The sequence below is a fragment of the Gymnodraco acuticeps genome, unplaced genomic scaffold (assembly GCF_902827175.1).
Source record: "Gymnodraco acuticeps unplaced genomic scaffold, fGymAcu1.1, whole genome shotgun sequence".
NCBI classification, from domain to species: domain Eukaryota; kingdom Metazoa; phylum Chordata; class Actinopteri; order Perciformes; family Bathydraconidae; genus Gymnodraco; species Gymnodraco acuticeps.
Window position 1 is genome coordinate 854,356 of NW_022991286.1, and position 18,111 is coordinate 872,466.

At 45.3% G+C, this 18,111-nt stretch overlaps 1 protein-coding gene across 1 annotated transcript in view; it reads right to left on the bottom strand.

Annotated features, from left to right (window-relative positions):
- Positions 1-2,939: 2,939 nt before the first annotated feature.
- Positions 2,940-18,111, bottom strand: part of LOC117562152 (alpha-2-macroglobulin-like) — a 35,730-nt gene continuing 20,558 nt past the window's right edge. The window contains exons 20-36 of the mRNA XM_034239972.1: positions 12,612-12,738; positions 12,306-12,427; positions 12,164-12,215; positions 11,608-11,691; positions 11,349-11,525; positions 10,951-11,026; positions 6,860-7,016; positions 6,301-6,375; positions 5,720-5,882; positions 5,438-5,625; positions 4,812-5,024; positions 4,296-4,414; positions 4,068-4,158; positions 3,907-3,975; positions 3,714-3,819; positions 3,515-3,556; positions 2,940-3,353 (exon numbers count right to left, since the gene is read on the bottom strand). Coding sequence (XP_034095863.1) covers positions 3,349-3,353; positions 3,515-3,556; positions 3,714-3,819; positions 3,907-3,975; positions 4,068-4,158; positions 4,296-4,414; positions 4,812-5,024; positions 5,438-5,625; positions 5,720-5,882; positions 6,301-6,375; positions 6,860-7,016; positions 10,951-11,026; positions 11,349-11,525; positions 11,608-11,691; positions 12,164-12,215; positions 12,306-12,427; positions 12,612-12,738 — 1,866 coding nt within the window. The 3' untranslated portion in view covers positions 2,940-3,348. The remainder of the gene's footprint in view (positions 3,354-3,514; positions 3,557-3,713; positions 3,820-3,906; positions 3,976-4,067; positions 4,159-4,295; positions 4,415-4,811; positions 5,025-5,437; positions 5,626-5,719; positions 5,883-6,300; positions 6,376-6,859; positions 7,017-10,950; positions 11,027-11,348; positions 11,526-11,607; positions 11,692-12,163; positions 12,216-12,305; positions 12,428-12,611; positions 12,739-18,111) is intronic.

Consider the following 18,111-nt stretch of genomic DNA (forward strand, 5'->3'; position numbering starts at 1 on the left):
TGAAGGTGGATCAGCTTCCCCTGGGAGCATTTCCCCTTCCACTAGTTGTGTTTTTACTAAAGACGAGAGCTTGAAACAAAGTATTAATAAAACGCTGCCGTTTGAATCGATAGCGTTTAACAGACGGTCGCTGTTTGGGGCGTTACGTTACAAAATACAGACAGCGCTAGCTGGGAGATCATTCCCTTTATTTGCTAAACTATGCGGTACTATTAAATCCACGTACATTACACATCACAGCAATGAGGCCTGATAAATTAAACCAGGATACATCCTTTACCGTCAAACTGGATCTAAACACAGCTGCCTGTGTGCGTTTGATAAATACTTTCTGATTTTATATTTATTATATGCTATGCTACTTATTAGCTACATGGCCCTAACGTGTAAAGTTATACAAGCATTTGTACCAGAGCTTTTCACAAGTAGACTCTTGCAGGCCAGAGTAGCTGGAGTGATTCAACAACAACACAAAGACATATCTGAGAAGAGATCAGGACGAACAGAAAGAGGAAAAGGAAAAGAGAGATGAGGAGACCAGGAGGGTCGGAGCAGGAGGAAGAGGAGGAGATGAAGAGACCAGGAGGGTCAGAGCAGGAGGAAGAGGAGGAGATGAAGACATTAGTGAAGAAGAAGAAATGTATGTGAGGAATAAAGATGAAGTATCAGAAAGAGGGACAGAGGCAGGGATCAGGAGGCAGAGGAGACTCCAGCTGGACCACATGGTATGTTCTTATTCTCCTTACATATTCCATCACAGCAGCACAATCTGGCGGCTCTTAGTATTGAGAAAAATTGAAATGTGTTGCTGCAGTGCACAGGTCACCTTTAGCTCTCTTAAGAGATGGGTGATGTCATTTGTGTACTTAATTATAACTAAGTACTTTTACTGTACTCACAGTAAACATAATTCTAGGGTATCATGAGTATGTTCTGCTGTTTTATACTATGTTTGAGTTTGTTGGTCTGAACACATTGTTTCTCTTGTGCATTAAGAACACTTGTGTTAGGGCATAATTTAACAATAAATAGGTTATATATACAATATCAAATACCACGTACTGTCCGTCCTCCCATGCCACCCTGGCATGACCTCTTGCCCCCCCTTTGCCACCCCATGTAAAATGTTCTAGAACCGCCACTGCCTCCAGCCTTTCCTAACACAACACATCAGCCTCAACTAGACGTTGACGCAGAGGAGTTCAGAATGGAGAATCCTGTGCAGATGTTTATGAACAATAACACTAGTGACACTCAAGAGCTAACACAAACTGTTCAGCCTGCAGACCTGCCAAATGTTCAAGAAAATGACCCTTTTGAGTTTTGACACACAACCACGCAGGTCACAGAGAGAGAAACGACCCAGAGAAACACTGACTTATGAGACATTGGGTCATCCTGTTCATCGTTTTGGAAGGCTTCACATAAACCCACTTTATGTTAATGCTCTTGCACCAGCATATGGACAATACAATGTGCCCTGGTCATCTCCACAGGTGTTTGGGACGTACATGGTTCATCCTATTCCTGTTCCTGTAGGATATTACTGAGGGGATTAATATGGACTGTCTAAAATGTGGATACAGTAACAGACTGTTTTTGAACCAACTGGTTACTGTTAAAAGTTGTGTACTATAATAGTGAAATGTGAAGGACATTTAAAAACATTTACTTGTTTTCAAGCCACTGCCATACAGTAGGTAATGTGAATGTCAATGTAATGTGTTTTGATCTGAAAGTTCGATAATCAATGTTGTGCTATGAATGTTAATGTTGAGGACAACATTTAGTTTGCAGGGGAGGAATGTCGCACCCATAAGGTTGAGATTGTCTACCTGCACATGCATGTTTATACCACAAGGGGGCAGATCATTGATTTATCCTGGAGATGAACAGAAGAAGTGTGTCGGTGTGTTGTGCTTGGAGATCGTTTGAGATGCTGACATCTTGCACATCATGTGCCTTGTGGAAGTTAATAAATGAACGTTTTCTACACCTATAATACCCTTGCGGTCTGAGGGGTGTAACATAAACAAAACTAAATAGCGAATATGTTGAAGGAAAATGATGTTTAATCACTTAAAGAAACACCCTTTGAGAGGAGGACACTGGCGGGAAAGCTGAGAGTAAAAGAGCTCGGACCTGATCAGCCTGACATAGGCAGGAGTTAAGGACAGAGGAAGGCACTATCCTGCTCTTTTTCAAGGAGCTGGTTTAGCAAGAAGGCTTGGCTAACTACCTGTAGCAACACCAGTGCTATATTTTTGCTTCCCCTGCTTCCCTTTTCAAACGTCAGGATCAGACCAGTCTATGGACCAGACCCAGCATGGATCCAGACAGATGTGAGTGACATAAAGCACATATCAGAAAAAACTAAAAAGCATGAACAAACTACAGTCCACATGGATGATGCTATGCGACTAGCCATGTTTAGGAAAGTAAACGCAGCTGTCCAATGAGGGCTACACACGCGGCTCTGTTCGGATGCTTGGCTTAGATCCAACTGCTGAAACGTGGATGGCGGGTAGCCGATGTCGAAGAGATCTTCGTCTGACTCCGGTGAGTTGATCAGCAGTCCGGGATCCATGGTAAGTTGAATGTTCTCGTGGTAGCGTTTAGCTTGTTTGAGCCGTGACGACGCGTGGCGTGAGTCACGGTCTGGCTGTCAGTCCTTGAAAGGATGGAGACATATAAATAGGGGTGGCCGTGGTTCGAGGTGGAGTTTTAGGCGTGGCCATGCTCCTGAACCTATGTTAACATTTTAACCTCATTACTCCACTTAAAGATATCTGTTCTGGACGCAGTCCTGTTGTCCAACAGATGATTAAAATAAGTATATACTTCATATTAAAGGATAAAAGACAATAACATTAATACATAGCTTCCATCATTAATTACTTCATGAATGTAGAGAAAAGTTGGACTACAACACATTGAGGTACACTTTTAGCATTCAGTTTGTTTTTATTTATATTCAACAATCATTAGTCACCAGTCACATAACTCAGCATAGTCTGAGTTATGTTATCCAAAGCTTCCTCCTAGGGTTGTATACAAATGTCCACACCAAGCTGACCTGCACAAATTCTACACTGTGATATGATACATGTAAAGCAGAAGGAGGAAACAGTGGAAGACCAGTTTTAATGTTTTAATTAATAGTTTTTCCAAAAAGCACACATTTCAGATATGTGCTGTAGTTTAACAGCTGTTAGACATTGCAGCAGTAAACTAAGCTAATTAACAAAGTGAACTGGTGTGAAAGTACATAAAATGTATCTTTGATAACAAAAAGTATTTGTATATCGTACTGGAATCCTTGAAGGCCCGAGGATCAGACTTCACACTTTAAGCTGCAAAATACAATTTTAAAAGAAAGTCAGTCACTGTGAAATCTTACAGTCTACAATAGTTGTTTTGCTGGATTTGGTTTAAGGTTACACAATTACCGCATGTATAAAAGATATCTGTAAAATAGACTGTATTTCCGCTTTATGTAAGTACAGATTGTTACCTGAAACACAAGGGTGTGTGTATTCTGTCTCAGCATGGTCACCTGAGAGGAATGAAGGAAAAAGAAGCAGAAGATAAGGAGACAATAATCTATCCAAGTACTAAATAATTAAATAAAATACTATTCTGATAATGTTCAGGTTGGAGCAGAGTGTATCAGTGTGGCCTGTAGTCTCTGTTAGGGGTTCGTAAGGATTTACTTGGCTGATAGTAGTCATAGATCTTGACCACGGCTGGCTTCATGTTCTGCACTGGGATCTCCAGTCTGAGATCCAAGCTGTGGTTGATAGGTATGTCTTTTGGTAACTGTTGGGATAAAAAGAAACAAACCATGAATAACAAATGTGAAGGGCATCATCAGTTGCTGCTCGCTGAGGATAGGATTTCTCTCACCTCCCGTATGTACACCAGAACATGATCCTCCTTTTGTTCAACGCGATCCACCAGCAGGGCTCCTTTGAGCTGTGAGGAGATGGTAATCAGCCGGGTGGCTCAACAACAGATGAAGATTTTTAAACTTCGAGCTAAAGGTGAAAGTTACTGAAATAACTCACCCTCTTCAAAGATTCTTGGTCTGGGACAAATCCAGAGAGCATTTTGATATCCAGTATCACCATGTTTGTGCTGGTCTCCTTTCCACTAAATCTGTAAGGCAAGTGCTATTCATTTGTCCCATGTCCATCCTCCAGCAGTTACATAGTTCAAGATGGTAGATGCAGAGGATTGTATCTAAGAAATGTCATGGTTCTTCTTTCGCGTGAATCTGCTTGTTGATAACTTACCGGGACTGAAGATTCAGAGTGAGTTTGGTGTTTTTGATGGCGCAGTCGAACTCTGGTCTTACATTGACACTGAGGGTTGTTGCGTCAGAAGGAGTTGGGATGTTATAGTGTTGAGACATCTGGAAAAGAGAGACACAAGGAGAACACTATTCAGTGAACCTGAATCTCGAGATTGCCTTTGCTTTAAATATATGATGTTGCTTTCTTTTTTTGGGACCTAGGTGGAAGGTAAGTTTGTATACCTGCAACGCCACGTCGAAAACACTCTGTTGGCTGCTATGTGCACGGAAACTTTGAAGGGACCTTTGTGTGGACTCCCAAAGTAACAGGAGTTAAATAAAGGTGGCTGAAATTAATTTCTACGGTATAAATGAATTTCAGCCACTTGTATTTAACTCCTGTATTTAACTGTGTTGAGCGATGAGGCTGCTAACATTACGATACAGTTTAATCAGCAGTTTTTGTTGTGGTGTATGTATTTCAAAGAGAAACAGGTACATCTGCATGACCACTGACCTGCATTGCAGCACATGCAGTGCCCTTCACCTCCAGGCTGAACTTTCCTGTCACGTCCTGCAGCAGCTTCTCCTGGTAGAGCAGTTTGTTGTTCTGGTTCACATCAAATGTCAGAGTGTCACTGGGAGACTGGACTGTCACCGTGCTTGAACCTCCTGGACTGAACACCAGAGTGGAGTAGAGAGCCAGAGCCTGAAGAGCCACCACTGTGTCCTACAACACATATACACAAATATGAAATGCTGTGTGCACCTACATTAGTGCTAATGTAAAGTTGTATTATTTTGGTTTATACATACAGTATATTTCATATGTAGGAGTTCAAATATTGGTTCATGTCGCTTTTTGGTGAAAACTATTTCTATCTTTATTATATGATTTTGAATGCTTCACTTGAACTGAAGGATTTAGTATTCCTGTTGAGCACATTTCTTTTAGCCTACAGGTATTTTGGAAATATATGGTTTTCACAAGAAGGTGATGGTTAAGAATGGTTAAGCTTGTTAGGTCAGATCAAAGTCACATATGTACATTTGAATTTAAATTAACTTTGTTTGTTCATCATTTTGATCAGGGTAGCTTATATGTTTAACTGTAAGTCCAGCTGTAAGCAGTGTGTGCTGTACCTGTGTGGAGGAGAAACCTCCGTAATAGTTCTGCTGGCCCGCCAGCCATCTAACGATGCCAGCAGCATAGCCCAAGTCTTCAGTAGTGGGAGAGGCACTGAGTTTGGCCAGCAGCACGTAGGAGCTGATCTCCACAGACAGAGAGGCTGATTTTTCTGATGCTGTCTGAGACCAGTGAAGGAAACCTCCTGAATCAGCCATCCACAAACACACAAACAGATACAAGGTAAGCTACACCACATTAGTGAATCCAGAAAGATATTTTTAAGAAAAATGACTCACCATTTTGTATTCCAACAGTGTCTAGGTGATTGAGAAGGTGAGCACGGGTCTCCATGTCGCCTGCCAGGGTGAAGACGTACGCCAGCAAAGCTGTGGTGTAGGTGTTACTGAGGTCACTGATGGACTCTTTGAGGCAAGACAGGCTCTTGTTCACCACAGGATCCTAGATCAGATTCAAATAACACAATTTTTAACAGTCAGCATGTCAAACCTGATTTAATCTATCAAAGCACCAAGTTTATTCTAGTTCATGATGCATTAACACATTTCTATATAAAGGAAAACAAATGTAAATGTAGGTGATAATATTAACAAACATCAGAAAGTATGGGCTCAGCAAGTCTTTACCAATACGACAAACCTGAATAATGGAAGGGAGAAAATACAACTTGCATCGACCAGAATGAACCAACAAATATCATTGTTTAAAGACGCCTACAATCATAAAATGTACCCAAGTTCCTAAATATATCAATAAAGACAGTCCAGTGGTCTTATGTCCCAAAACAATTTTTAGCAAGTCTTTCATTTATATCTTTCGGCAACAAATACTTGGGCGGAAAACGCTTTGTTGTACTCACTTCCACAGATGTTTTCATCTCCAAGAAGGCAGCAGTGATGTAGGCACTGAGAGTCACTTCATCAGACACACCACCCTGTAGAGGACAACCATCACACACACACACACACACACAACACACAACACACACACACACACACACACACAACACACACACACACACACACACACACACACACACACACACACACCACACACACACACACACACACACACACACACAACACACACACACACACACACACACACACACACACACCACACACACACACACCCACACACACACACACACAGATCAACACAGCACATCTAACACCCAGGGTCGGACTCACGGAAGTTAACTTAAGAACTGCTTACGAGCAGTGTACAAATGTCAATACACATTTTGTGAAACCGGTCCCTAGGCTAGCATTAGTTACTACTGAGCCATCTTTGAAAGTCCTGATGGTGTATTTGCATTTAAATAGAGCAGCATGTGGTTTAGTGAAAACAAAAATGTATAACATTCTTAAGTTTCAGTTATTAACAGGTATTTTCATGAGAAGAACGACTTTGATTACCTTCATTCTGTTGTTAAACAGCTTTCCTGACTGTTCAAAACAGCCATTTTCTCGTTGTTTCCATTGGAGCCAAATCTTAGACTCTTCCATCTTTGCTGGGTCAATATAGACAAAAGACTGTGCTTTGGCAAATGATCTCACCACAAAAGCAGTCAGCCTGAGGATATTAAAACAAAGTTATATGTGACTGACATAATTAAACAATCATGATCTGTGTAATGTCTCAAGATAATCACAACAATATACAAATCATGCGATTCTATTTTATGCATTAATTAGAAAGACTTGAACTTGCGTGTGTTCACATAGCACATTAGTGGTTTTATTGTGAAGAACTTATGAGTAATAAAATAAAATGTCTAAGTACTTCTACATCATCTACTCTGTTAGCAATAGTGGTAAACTGTATGTCTTGGTGTGACATGGTAATATTGCACAGCATGTACATATCATTATTTGGGTTGATGATCGATCAGTAGTTCTATTTCGTATATGGCTTCGCCCAGGCCCGGACTGGCCATCGGGAGGACCGGGAGGTTTCCCGATGGCCTGGCCTGCTGGCCTGAGGAATCTTTTTTTTTATGTATTGTGAACGCAACGCTGCGCAAATGTGGGTCTGACTCTGCCTCACAGAGGGTGACTGGCTGTCTACATGATGTGGCCTGCCGACATGGCCACTTTCATACAGATCATACACTAATGCCCTCGATTGGTCTCTGTGTGTCATTCAAGCTCGGGAGGGTGTGTATGTGTGGCGCGAGAGAGAGAGAAAGCGCGCCCACCGGTTACGTGTATTGTTGTTGTTAGCATCTGGTGATAGCTAGCTGCGCTAGCGGATATAATGAGCTGTCAACAAGGTGGGGGGAGAGTCCTCTGCTGTCAGACTGAGAGACTGATAACTACAGCTCAGGTGAGGTAAATGACTGAGTGTTTAGATAGTTAACTTTGTCTAAGTTCTCAGTGGGTCTCAAACGGTTTGGTCACCATTTATGTAAACACATATTTCCATTTGAAGGGGGAGTGATTAGTAAATTATGCATGAATAATAAATAAAAAAATGTTAACTAGGTGAAAAAAGGTAAGATAAACTTTAAAAACTTGTTGAGAGCTAAAACTAGTCTTTGCTGCTGCCTCAAAGAGGAGCAGGGGGGAGAGGGGGGAGACGGGTGAGGCTGGTTCAGGAGCCCAGACACGCTCACAACTATAAATGAACCAAAAACAAATAAATAAACAAGTTTCAATGTTTTTTCATATTGGATATGCTATGTTATTGGTTATGGCCATGTTCTTATGATTTTATGATTATTTAAATGTATACAGAAATGTTTCATATGGATGTAGTCTCTTTATTTCCCCCTCAAAGTGCACCAGATTGATGCATTTAAGTGCAACACTTAAAAAAAAATCTTACCGGGGGAGCATGTCCCCGGACCCCCCTAGAGGATTCGAGGTCCACCTTCACTTAAAATATGTTCACATGGATAGGTTCCTAAATAGATTTGCACTTTTAAAAAAAATAGTAACCCATGTCCATATGTTTATTCTGGGTAGTAGATTTAAAGTTTAGGGCTATCACTATGGGCAGCAATGCTGTAAATATTGACAAATAAATCCAGGAAAATGGCACAAAAGAAAACTGGTAGTGGCCTGGCTGGGTGTATAATTCCCGGCCTGACTTATTGTCCCAGTCCGGCCCTGGCTTCGCCCTCTAAGGCTATCGCTATTGGGTTATTCCTCTGCGCCCCCGCGCAGCACTGAAACACTTGTAGTCCACGCCCACCCGCTAGGTGGGCCCCACCCTCGGGCTTCCTTCCGGTATAAATAGGAAGGAGGCCCGGCAATCTGCTCCCTCTTTTCTTCAGCAAACCAGCATAGTTACTGAAGCACAGCCTACCTGGGGTCAGAGCACGCATACGCGGCTCTAAAACAGCAGGTAGCATGCACACACTGCGCTCGTCTCCCCTCGGGCGACAGGAAGCGGAGAGCGGACGCTCTTGCTGCTGTGGCCGAGGAGGACGATTGGTCCGTTCAGGCTTACGAGCCCGCGGACAGGGCCGAGTGTCCCTGGGGCCGAGTGTCCCTGGGGCCGAGTGCCGGGCAGGAGTCCCAGGAAAAAGGCAACTCCTGCCCCGTCTCCCTCCACAGTTCGGTTATCCCCTCCCTCCTCTCCCCCGGACGGGGGAGACAGAGTCGGAGCAGGGTGCCAGCTTGGTGGCCGAACATGCTTTCCCCCTCTCCGTCACCACAGCGCGGCGGCGAATAACATTGCGCGGCTCTCCAACTCGGTGGGGACACTGGTAGAGCGGTCCACCACCGAGGCAGAGGAAATCAGCAAGGCGGCCAGCACGGTGCGTCCGTCGCTGTCTCCCAGGTGACGATTTCCGCGTGGGTGACACAGATCCAGCACCTCTCCGTGACGTAGCTGCTCGGCGTTGGCGTCAGCTGGTCACGTGGTGATCCCCTTGGGTCTCTTCCAACAGGGGGACACTCCAGAGGTGGTTCATTCGCTGCAGAAGCCTGCTGTTTTTAACCTATTGGTTTATAAACTGCAGAGTTCGCGGCATTCCTCTGTCCCAGATATGCCTCCTACACACGGTCATAATAAATCCACGAGCACCGTTATAACGCCTCGTGTGGACAGCATACACACACCTCTCATCCTCTGGGCGTGTACGTGCCTCATGATGAGAGACGGAGTGAAATGCAGCGTGTGGAATCTCCCTCGCAGCCCTTTTGCCTCACAGGCAGCGGCGGCGATGGCGTGGCACGTCACCATGACGACCATTACGGCACATCACAGAGAAGCCTCTCCCCCCAGCAGTTCCATGGGATACAAGAAACACCGTCTTCTTGCCTAAGGTCATCACAACTCTTTTAGGTCAAGAGTGATCACCCTGGCTGGCTTATTCCCCCCTCCTTACAGGTCGGAGGAAGAAGCCACGTCTCATCTCCTCTGTCCTGTGCGCGCGCTGTCCTGCTATGTGGCGCGCACGGCGGCCTGGCGCCGTTCTCAGCGCCTGTTTGTGCACTATAGAGAGCGCTCGATCGGGCAACCTCTGTCTGCACAACGGCTGTCACACTGGCTGTGTAAGGCTGTGTCACAGGCATATGTCTCCTCTGGGGTGGAGCCCCCGGAGAGTATCAAGGCGCACTCCACCAGAGGACTTTCCTCCTCCACGGCGTTGCACGGAGGAATGTCAGTGGAAGATATTTGCACGGCTGCATCTTGGTCTTCCCCCTGTTCATTTATTCAATTTTATTTGAGGGAGGTCTCCCATTCCTCTCTGACGCACCCTGTACTGGGTGTCCTGTCGGAGTGAGTGACGTCAGGGATCCAGCGGTGCGCCTCTCTCCTGCCTCTCGGCACGCGGAGAGCGGCCCTTTTCCCCTCGTATGAGAGGGATGTTCCCTTTACTCTGACACACTTCGTACGGAGTGCCTGGTCAGAGTGAGTGACGTCAGGGATCCAGCTGTGCGCTCTCCTACCTGTCTAACACGGAGAGAGCGGCTGTTCCCCCTCTATGATCGCAGGACAAGGTGGGACCTTCGTCTCTACTTTCTCACAGCGGTGAGAAAGTAGAGACGGGAAAATAGGCATGTTTTGCTATGTTCCAGGGACGGTGATGCGCCATTACGCATGGCACAACAGGCAGGGGGGTGTTATTGAGCAGGTGTGTCTGTGCTTCTAGTGCCGGGCGGACCCAGTGGGGCGCAGACTACATCATGCTTCGCCCTTAACCCAATAGCGATAGCCTTAGAGGGCGAAGCCATATACGAAATAGAACTGAGGTTACCTACTGTAACCCCAGCTTCTATGAGTAAATGGCGCAGCCCTCTAAGCGCTGGGCCCCACTGGCTCTACGAATAGCTGAAGAAAAGTTATTTTGTATGGGAGCAGATTGCCGGGCCTCCTTCCTATTTATACCGGAAGGAAGCCTGAGGGTGGGGCCCACCTAGCGGGTGGGCGTGGACTACAAGTGTTTCAGTGCTGCGCGGGGGCGCAGATGGATAACCCAATAACGATAGCCTTAGAGGGCTGCGCCATATACTCATAGAAGCTGGGTTACAGTAGGTAACCTCAGTTTTCTCACCAAGTGTTCCCAGTTCCTGTTCCAAATGTGCTGTATGCACCATCATCATGTTTGTAGTTCAGCTGTCTCTGGTAGCCTGTATCACAAAAGTGTCAAATTACAAAAGGGTTTTGCTAAATTAATGAATGAAGTAACACTTTAAAGCTTGTGATCAACCTGGAAACCTTAAAGGGATTCAAATAAAGAACGCAAATTAATCACATTACCAAGTTTGACCGAAACTTCCTCTCATATATTCAGGATGTTTACCATTATTTGCATAGCAGGGAAAAGGCAGAAAAAAGGGATGAATCGGCACGGGCTACATAATCATGCAACACTCTTTCTGATACTGGTTGCATTTTTGTGTGCCAGAATGTTACTCATGCTACATTTGACATATTTCACCAGAGACTCACCACTGGTCAGGAAGTTGGTAGCCTTGTCCTTGATGGCTGGGGTCAGCTGCTGAGTGTTTTTCAGGTACTGGAGGATGTAGATGTTGGGGGCCAAGAGCGCCATGTTCTGCTCACCACATCCATACGGCATCTGCAGCAGCCCATCCAGGTTGTTTAGAGCCCTGCCCAGAATGTCACCTGCACAAAAACAATGAAGCTAATACTCGAAAATGTAACTCAAAATACAACAAAAACAACTCAACAGAAATTAATGTGTTACCCAAGACTGATAGCGAAGCTCGGGCAGATCCAAGAATGACGTTCTCAGGCAGCTGTATTTCTATTTCCTCTTTCAAAGCCTCTCCTGTGTGAAGACAAGATACAGTCAGCTCAGCACTCAAACAAAGATAGATTTCACGGATGGTTAATGGATCATCGATTGAAACAGGACTGAGAATAAGAATTAGGTGTTCTTCCATCAGGTTGATAACATTTAAATAATGACCTTTTATGAATCTGTGACTCATTGACAAATAAGTTAAGTGCTACCCACAGGTAGTGAATGTATCTATTCTATGTGACTGACCTGCTCCATCAAAATCAGTCACATCAACATCAGCGGCTTATTGTTCTGAGATTCATCTGTGTGTTGTGTGTATTTTCTGAGGCAACACACAGCGCCTGTTGTACTGTAATACCTCTGCACGAGGTTTTGGACATAAATCCACGATTAACTTGGTATTCGCCAGACTGATTTAGATAAGAGGGTCACATATCCTTGATGGGAAATCTCCTAACTTATCATAATTGGTTGTTATTTTTCTGAACAAACTGACCTTTTGGGCAGAGAAGCCAGTTGTAGGTCTTGGACATCTCAGTTCCTTCAGCCTGAAAGAAAAATATATAATGCGAGTTCCAGAGTTTCTTTCTAGTTAATGGATGAACTTATACTTTATCATTTTGTTTAAACGTCCTGACCTTGACTATGAGAGAACGTTTGACCACGTCGATACGACCCCTTTCTGGCACGCTCACAATCTCATTGTCACATGAAGCTTGGGATGCCACAGCCTCAGCAGTCACTGACACATTCATAACCCCTACAAGAGAACAACAAACAAGATGTGACACTTGATCAATCAATTGTGTTATTTTATTAATAATAGTGTATAAAACATTCTGTCACTAAGTTGGATCTTAATGATGTCACAAAGGTAAAAAAAAAGGTTTAATCTACCTTGGCACACTTTAACATTTCACATCAGTAGAAAAATCTTCTCTCACCTAAAGCTGAGGGGGCCATGGTCCAGCTGAGGGTCTTGCGCTCACCACCACACAAACAGGATGTGTACTGGTCACCAGAGAGGGGGGTAAGGGTGTAATCTAAGGAGGGGGTTGGAGCCACAGTAACCTGTTCAAGAGAGACAGCAATATATTTTAGAAAATGTAGATTTATAGCAAAATAAATTATTCTTAACACCCAGAAATGGGTTTGAAAGATGTCTTCACTTGGTCCACGACCATTTCTGAACTTCGCCTTTTATTAGCTCTCAACTAAACTAATAAACTCTTCTGAGTAGACTTCAGCCTCCTTACCATCTTCATCCTTGATGACATAAGTGCAGCCTTTGACTCAATTCAACAATATGTACAATTCCATCCTCCTCTCACACCATCGACATAACTGCCTTCTCCTGTTTTACATAATTTCGCTACACCAAAATCCGTAAATAACTGCCATTCCCCCACTGCCCAACTCCCTCATGGTGTCCCCCAGGGTTCAGTCCTCGCTCCCCTCATTTTTGTCCTGTATATCCTTCCCCTAGGAAGCATCCTCCGTCAACATGGCATCTATATCAAAAAACTTCCCAAATTCCCTCACCCACTATGCCCAGTCATTTTCACTGAACATCTCATTCTCATCGCCCTCTGCACAACTATTGCATCATCTTCGACCCCACCTTCTCATTCCTACCATATCAGCAAAACTGCTTTTTTTCCATCTGAAGAACATTGCTGTTCTTCTTACACTCCCTATCCTTGCCCTCATCCAGGGGCGGATCTAGACAGATATTCATGGGGTGGCAAGAGGGTGGCAGGAGATTTTGAGGGGTGGCATCCCCTGACAGAAGTATATGCTGATTTAAATCGCAATCATATCAATCAATTAGGGGTGTAACGGTACACGTACCCGTACTGAAATTATTCGGTACGGGCCCTTCGGTTCGGTACACGTGTGTACCGAACGAATATAGCGTTAAACGTAAAAAATTGAGAACATGAACAACTTTCTGGAAGTAATCTCAGGTATATATCATAGAGCGACAAAGTCATTTCATTGGACGAGAGGCATACTATGAGAGCTGGTCACAGGGATGCGTTCAAATGTAGTCAGTAATTTGAGGAACTGGCGAAATGGCGAACGCAGATAAAGTTGAGCTGAAAATCCTCCAGCATCATTGAAGTCTCCGGTTTGGGAACATTTTGGTTTCGCAGTTACGTACAAGGATGACGGACAAAGACAGGTGGACCGAACCAAAGCTGTTTGTCGGCATTGTTCAACTAACATTGGTTACGCGGCTGGCAATACATCACACTCATTTGAAAAGGCATCACCCGAATGTGAATATCACCGGTACCAAAATAAAAAAGACTGAAGTGCAAACCCAACTCCCACTAGCATTTAAGCCTCCACCACTCGCAGAAAGTTCAGACCGAGCCAAAGCTATTACAAACGCCAAATATCCTTATGTTGCCATGTTAGCAAAGCGCTACCTGGCTGTATCTGCTGCCACTGTCCCTAGAGAGGGTGTTCTCCACAGCAGGAGACATTGTTAGTGCCAGCAGATCTGCCCTTTCAGCAAGCAATATGGACAAGTTCATCTTTCTTTAAATAACAAAATACAATGACAAGCAAGTCCTAATGTCAAGCTGGCTGCTTAGGTACTAGTACAGTTCAAATACAGATTATTTCAGTTCATCGAAATGCTGCACCTTAATGTTTATTTTACTATATTTTGTATTTATTTGAATACATTATTCACAGTTTAATAATAATTTAAAAAAAATATGTAATGTTTTTGTGATAATTTTTTCTGCTGTACCGAAAACGTAACGAACCAAACCGTGACCTAAAAACGAGGTACGTACCGAACCGAAATGTTTGTGAACCGTTACACCCCTACAAACAATGTTAACTTAGAAAGCCACAATATTAATATTGTAACTCAATCACATAGGTGATATTATTGTGGCACATCAGTAAAGCCTTACATATAAGGTGGCAGACGTAATTTAATGAATTTTAACTGAACAATAACTGAATGAGTTTGTCTCACTCTTAGACCAGCAGGGATACCAAATCTATGCAGACTGCTGCAATAAGTACATTAATTAACTGTCTCATTGATGTTTGTCTGAATGAATATGATACTATTAACAATCATATTATTCCTATCAGCTGTCAATCACTGTTAATAAATAATAACAATAATAGATTTAATTTGTTAGTGTTTTTACAGGTGCTCAAAGACGCTTTACAGATATAGTGAAGAACTGTTATGATTCACATATTCATTTATTATTGAATAAACTATATTTTTTGGAGGAGTTAATGATGAATGTTCATCAAGATGCTTGCTCACCCTCCTTCAAATTTGAAAAACAAGTAATTATATCATTATTGATATTGTGGTGACCACCTATTAATACACTGGGACATAATTCATACATGGAACTACAGTTGGGGCTATTGTTCCCACACGGACATGTTAAGTGTTTACTATGTTGTGTGCCCTCCTGACTTCACTCTCTTGTCGACCCGGGCTGCGACCCGACAACATGTCCTTTGCAGCTTGTGAATAAATCTCTATTCTTGCACCTTCCTTGCACCGCCTCTGACTCCATATCTCTCGGCACTACACTGGTGACCCCGACAGCGTCTTGAGAAGTTTCCGAGACGGACCCGAACACGGCAAAGGAAACTCAGGTTTCTTTCTCGAAATGCCGGGGATTGATTGGAGACGTCCATGGCTGCCACCGGCGCGCGGACTGAGGCTCGGTGCGCGCCCCGCGGAATGGCTGGGGACGTTGCTCGCCATTCCCGCATCGGCCTTCCGGCTACAGGGAGACCATGCACGACCTGCTGGGTCGACCAGCAACCCGATTGCTGCCTCGTGGGCTTGTTACTTCGGGGCGTGCGGCTGCACGTCCCAGCTGCGCTGGTTGACGGCAGCATAGCGGCTAACCACGTGGGGCTAACGACGGCTAGTGCTAACGGCTATCAGCCCTTTTGATTTTTTTTTCTGGTGCCGGAGAGGAGGTTCGACCAGCCGGTTGACCTCATGTGGACACTCTCACATTTTTCACCACCTCCACGGCGGTTCCAGACGCCACTCACGTTTTCATCGACGCCTGGGTGGTGCACTCCTGGACCCCGTCTCGCCTCGACGGTTTTGGACGTCGCCCATGCTGCCATCGGCCCGTGGGTGGCGCGCTCCGGAGCCTGTCTGGCCTCTCCTGCCTTCCGGGGATATCTAGACGCCACTCACGTTCATCGGCGCCTGGGTGGCGCACTCCTGGACCCCCTCTCGCCTCGACAGTTCCGGACGTCGCCCATGCTCCATCGGCCCATGGGTGGCGCGCTCCGGGACTCTGTCTGGCCTCTCCTGCTTCCCGGGGATGCCTCAGCGCCTGCTGAGGACTTCATGCCCGCCGCCGCGGCACGTCTGCCTGCGGCCGGGTTGCTCTCCTGCTTCCCGGGGATACCTCGACACCTGCCGAGGACTTCGTGCCCGCCGCCGTTGCACGTCTGCCTGCGGCCGGGTTGCGCTACTTCCTCCCGGGGGGACTGCTCCTCTCTTCCGGGGATACCTCGACGCCTGCCGAGGACTTCGTGCCCGCCGCCGTTGTGCGTCTGCCTGCGGCCGGGTTGCGCTCTTTCCTGCTGGGTTCTCCGCGACACCTACTGCGGCCCCTTTACGACGGCCCGCCCCCGGTGTGGGTGCCCTCGCCCTCGTTAGGGCCCCTGCCCTCTCCTGCGGCCCCCTTTCGTGGCCCGTTCCATGGCCCGGTCCTCACCTGCGGCCCCACCCTCCTCGGCCCCTGTGGTGCTTCCTCCACGGACGCGAGGATTTTTTTTTGCCATGTTTGAATTCTGGGGGGGCTTGTGTGGTGACCACCTATTAATACACTGGGACATAATTCATACATGGAACTACAGTTGGGGCTATTGTTCCCACACGGACATGTTATGTGTTTACTATGTTGTGTGCCCTCCTGACTTCACTCTCTTGTCGACCCGGGCTGCGACCCGACAACATGTCCTTTGCAGCTTGTGATTACATCTCTATTCTTGCACCTTCCTTGCACCGCCTCTGACTCCATATCTCTCGGCACTACAATATACAGTTACAACCTTGACTTTACATCAGAAAGAACAAACATTAAAGAAGTGACTAACTGCATCAGTTAGGGTTAAAAAACGTGTATTCAGCTAAAACATCGCTGCAGTTATTATCCAGTGGAAGGTCCTTCTTACTTACTTACTGGCCTAGTTAAATCAAAGTGGTTACTTTCTGTAGGCTGGGCAGTGTAGTTTTACACACCGTCTTATTTTACTTTCTCAGGACTTAAAACTGTTTTTTGGGGGCAGACCCCCACAAAGAAAAAAATATATACACGCATACAAGGTCATCATCTTAACAGTTTGTTATTCTCATCGACTCATCCGTGAGCAGAGCATCAAGTTGGCATATCTATTACAGCTGAATGCGGCAATTACTATTTTGTTCAGCAAAACGCCTCACAAACTTATTAAGATCAACAGCTGTAGTGTGTTTTGATTCAATGCTGAGTACAGCCAAACTTGACATTCTCTTCTCTGTCATTGGAGACCGCAACTACCTCATTCCTTCAGTGCTTGGGTCCGAAAAGCTTCTCGTTTTGCGCCGTCCCCCCATTCAAGTAAATTCGCCACCAGTCATATTTCCACTATCGCGCCAGCACCGGGGGAGGGGTTACATCTTGTGCTGCATTCACTTGCACTCGGACATTAGAGACTTTCTCTCATAAATGTCCGATGAGCCACAACTTTTCTTTCAAAACAAAGATGCCAACTGGGGTGGCAGCTGGGGTGGCAAGGCTATTGTTTAGGGTGGCAGTTGCCACCCATGCCACCCCGGTAGATCCGCCCCTGCCCTCATCATTACCAGACAAGACTTCTTCATTAGAATACTCTAAGGCTGCAGCCACACGAGGACAAAAACGGCCGTTTGCGTTACTGTTTAGTGTCATATAGACCATTCGGCCACACGAGGACGACCGCATACGGCACTAAACGACTGAGGAAACGATAACGGGTCCCAAGGTGGATAGAACGGCATACGCAACGCTCTGGGGGTCAAACAGCACCGTGTGTGCGCCCTTTACGATCATTTTCTGATAATGATTGCGCAATAGCCCCGCCTCTCCCCACCTCTGCTGCTCACCCCCGCGTCAAAGTAAACTGCACACTGAATTCAGATTATTTATCTTTCTCTCGATATGGACATTCCGCTACTGGCTATCAACGGTATGATCAGAGTTGGGTGTAACGCGTTACTGTAATAATATTACTTTTGTCGGTAACGGAGTAGTGTAACGCGTTACTTTTATAATTTAGTAATCACACTACAGTTACTAACATTGCCCCGCCACACGTTACTTCGTTACTTTTATAAAATCAGTCATAATCACACTGACAGACAAGAGGGGTTTCCGCCGCAGCCCGCAGGTTTATATGTAC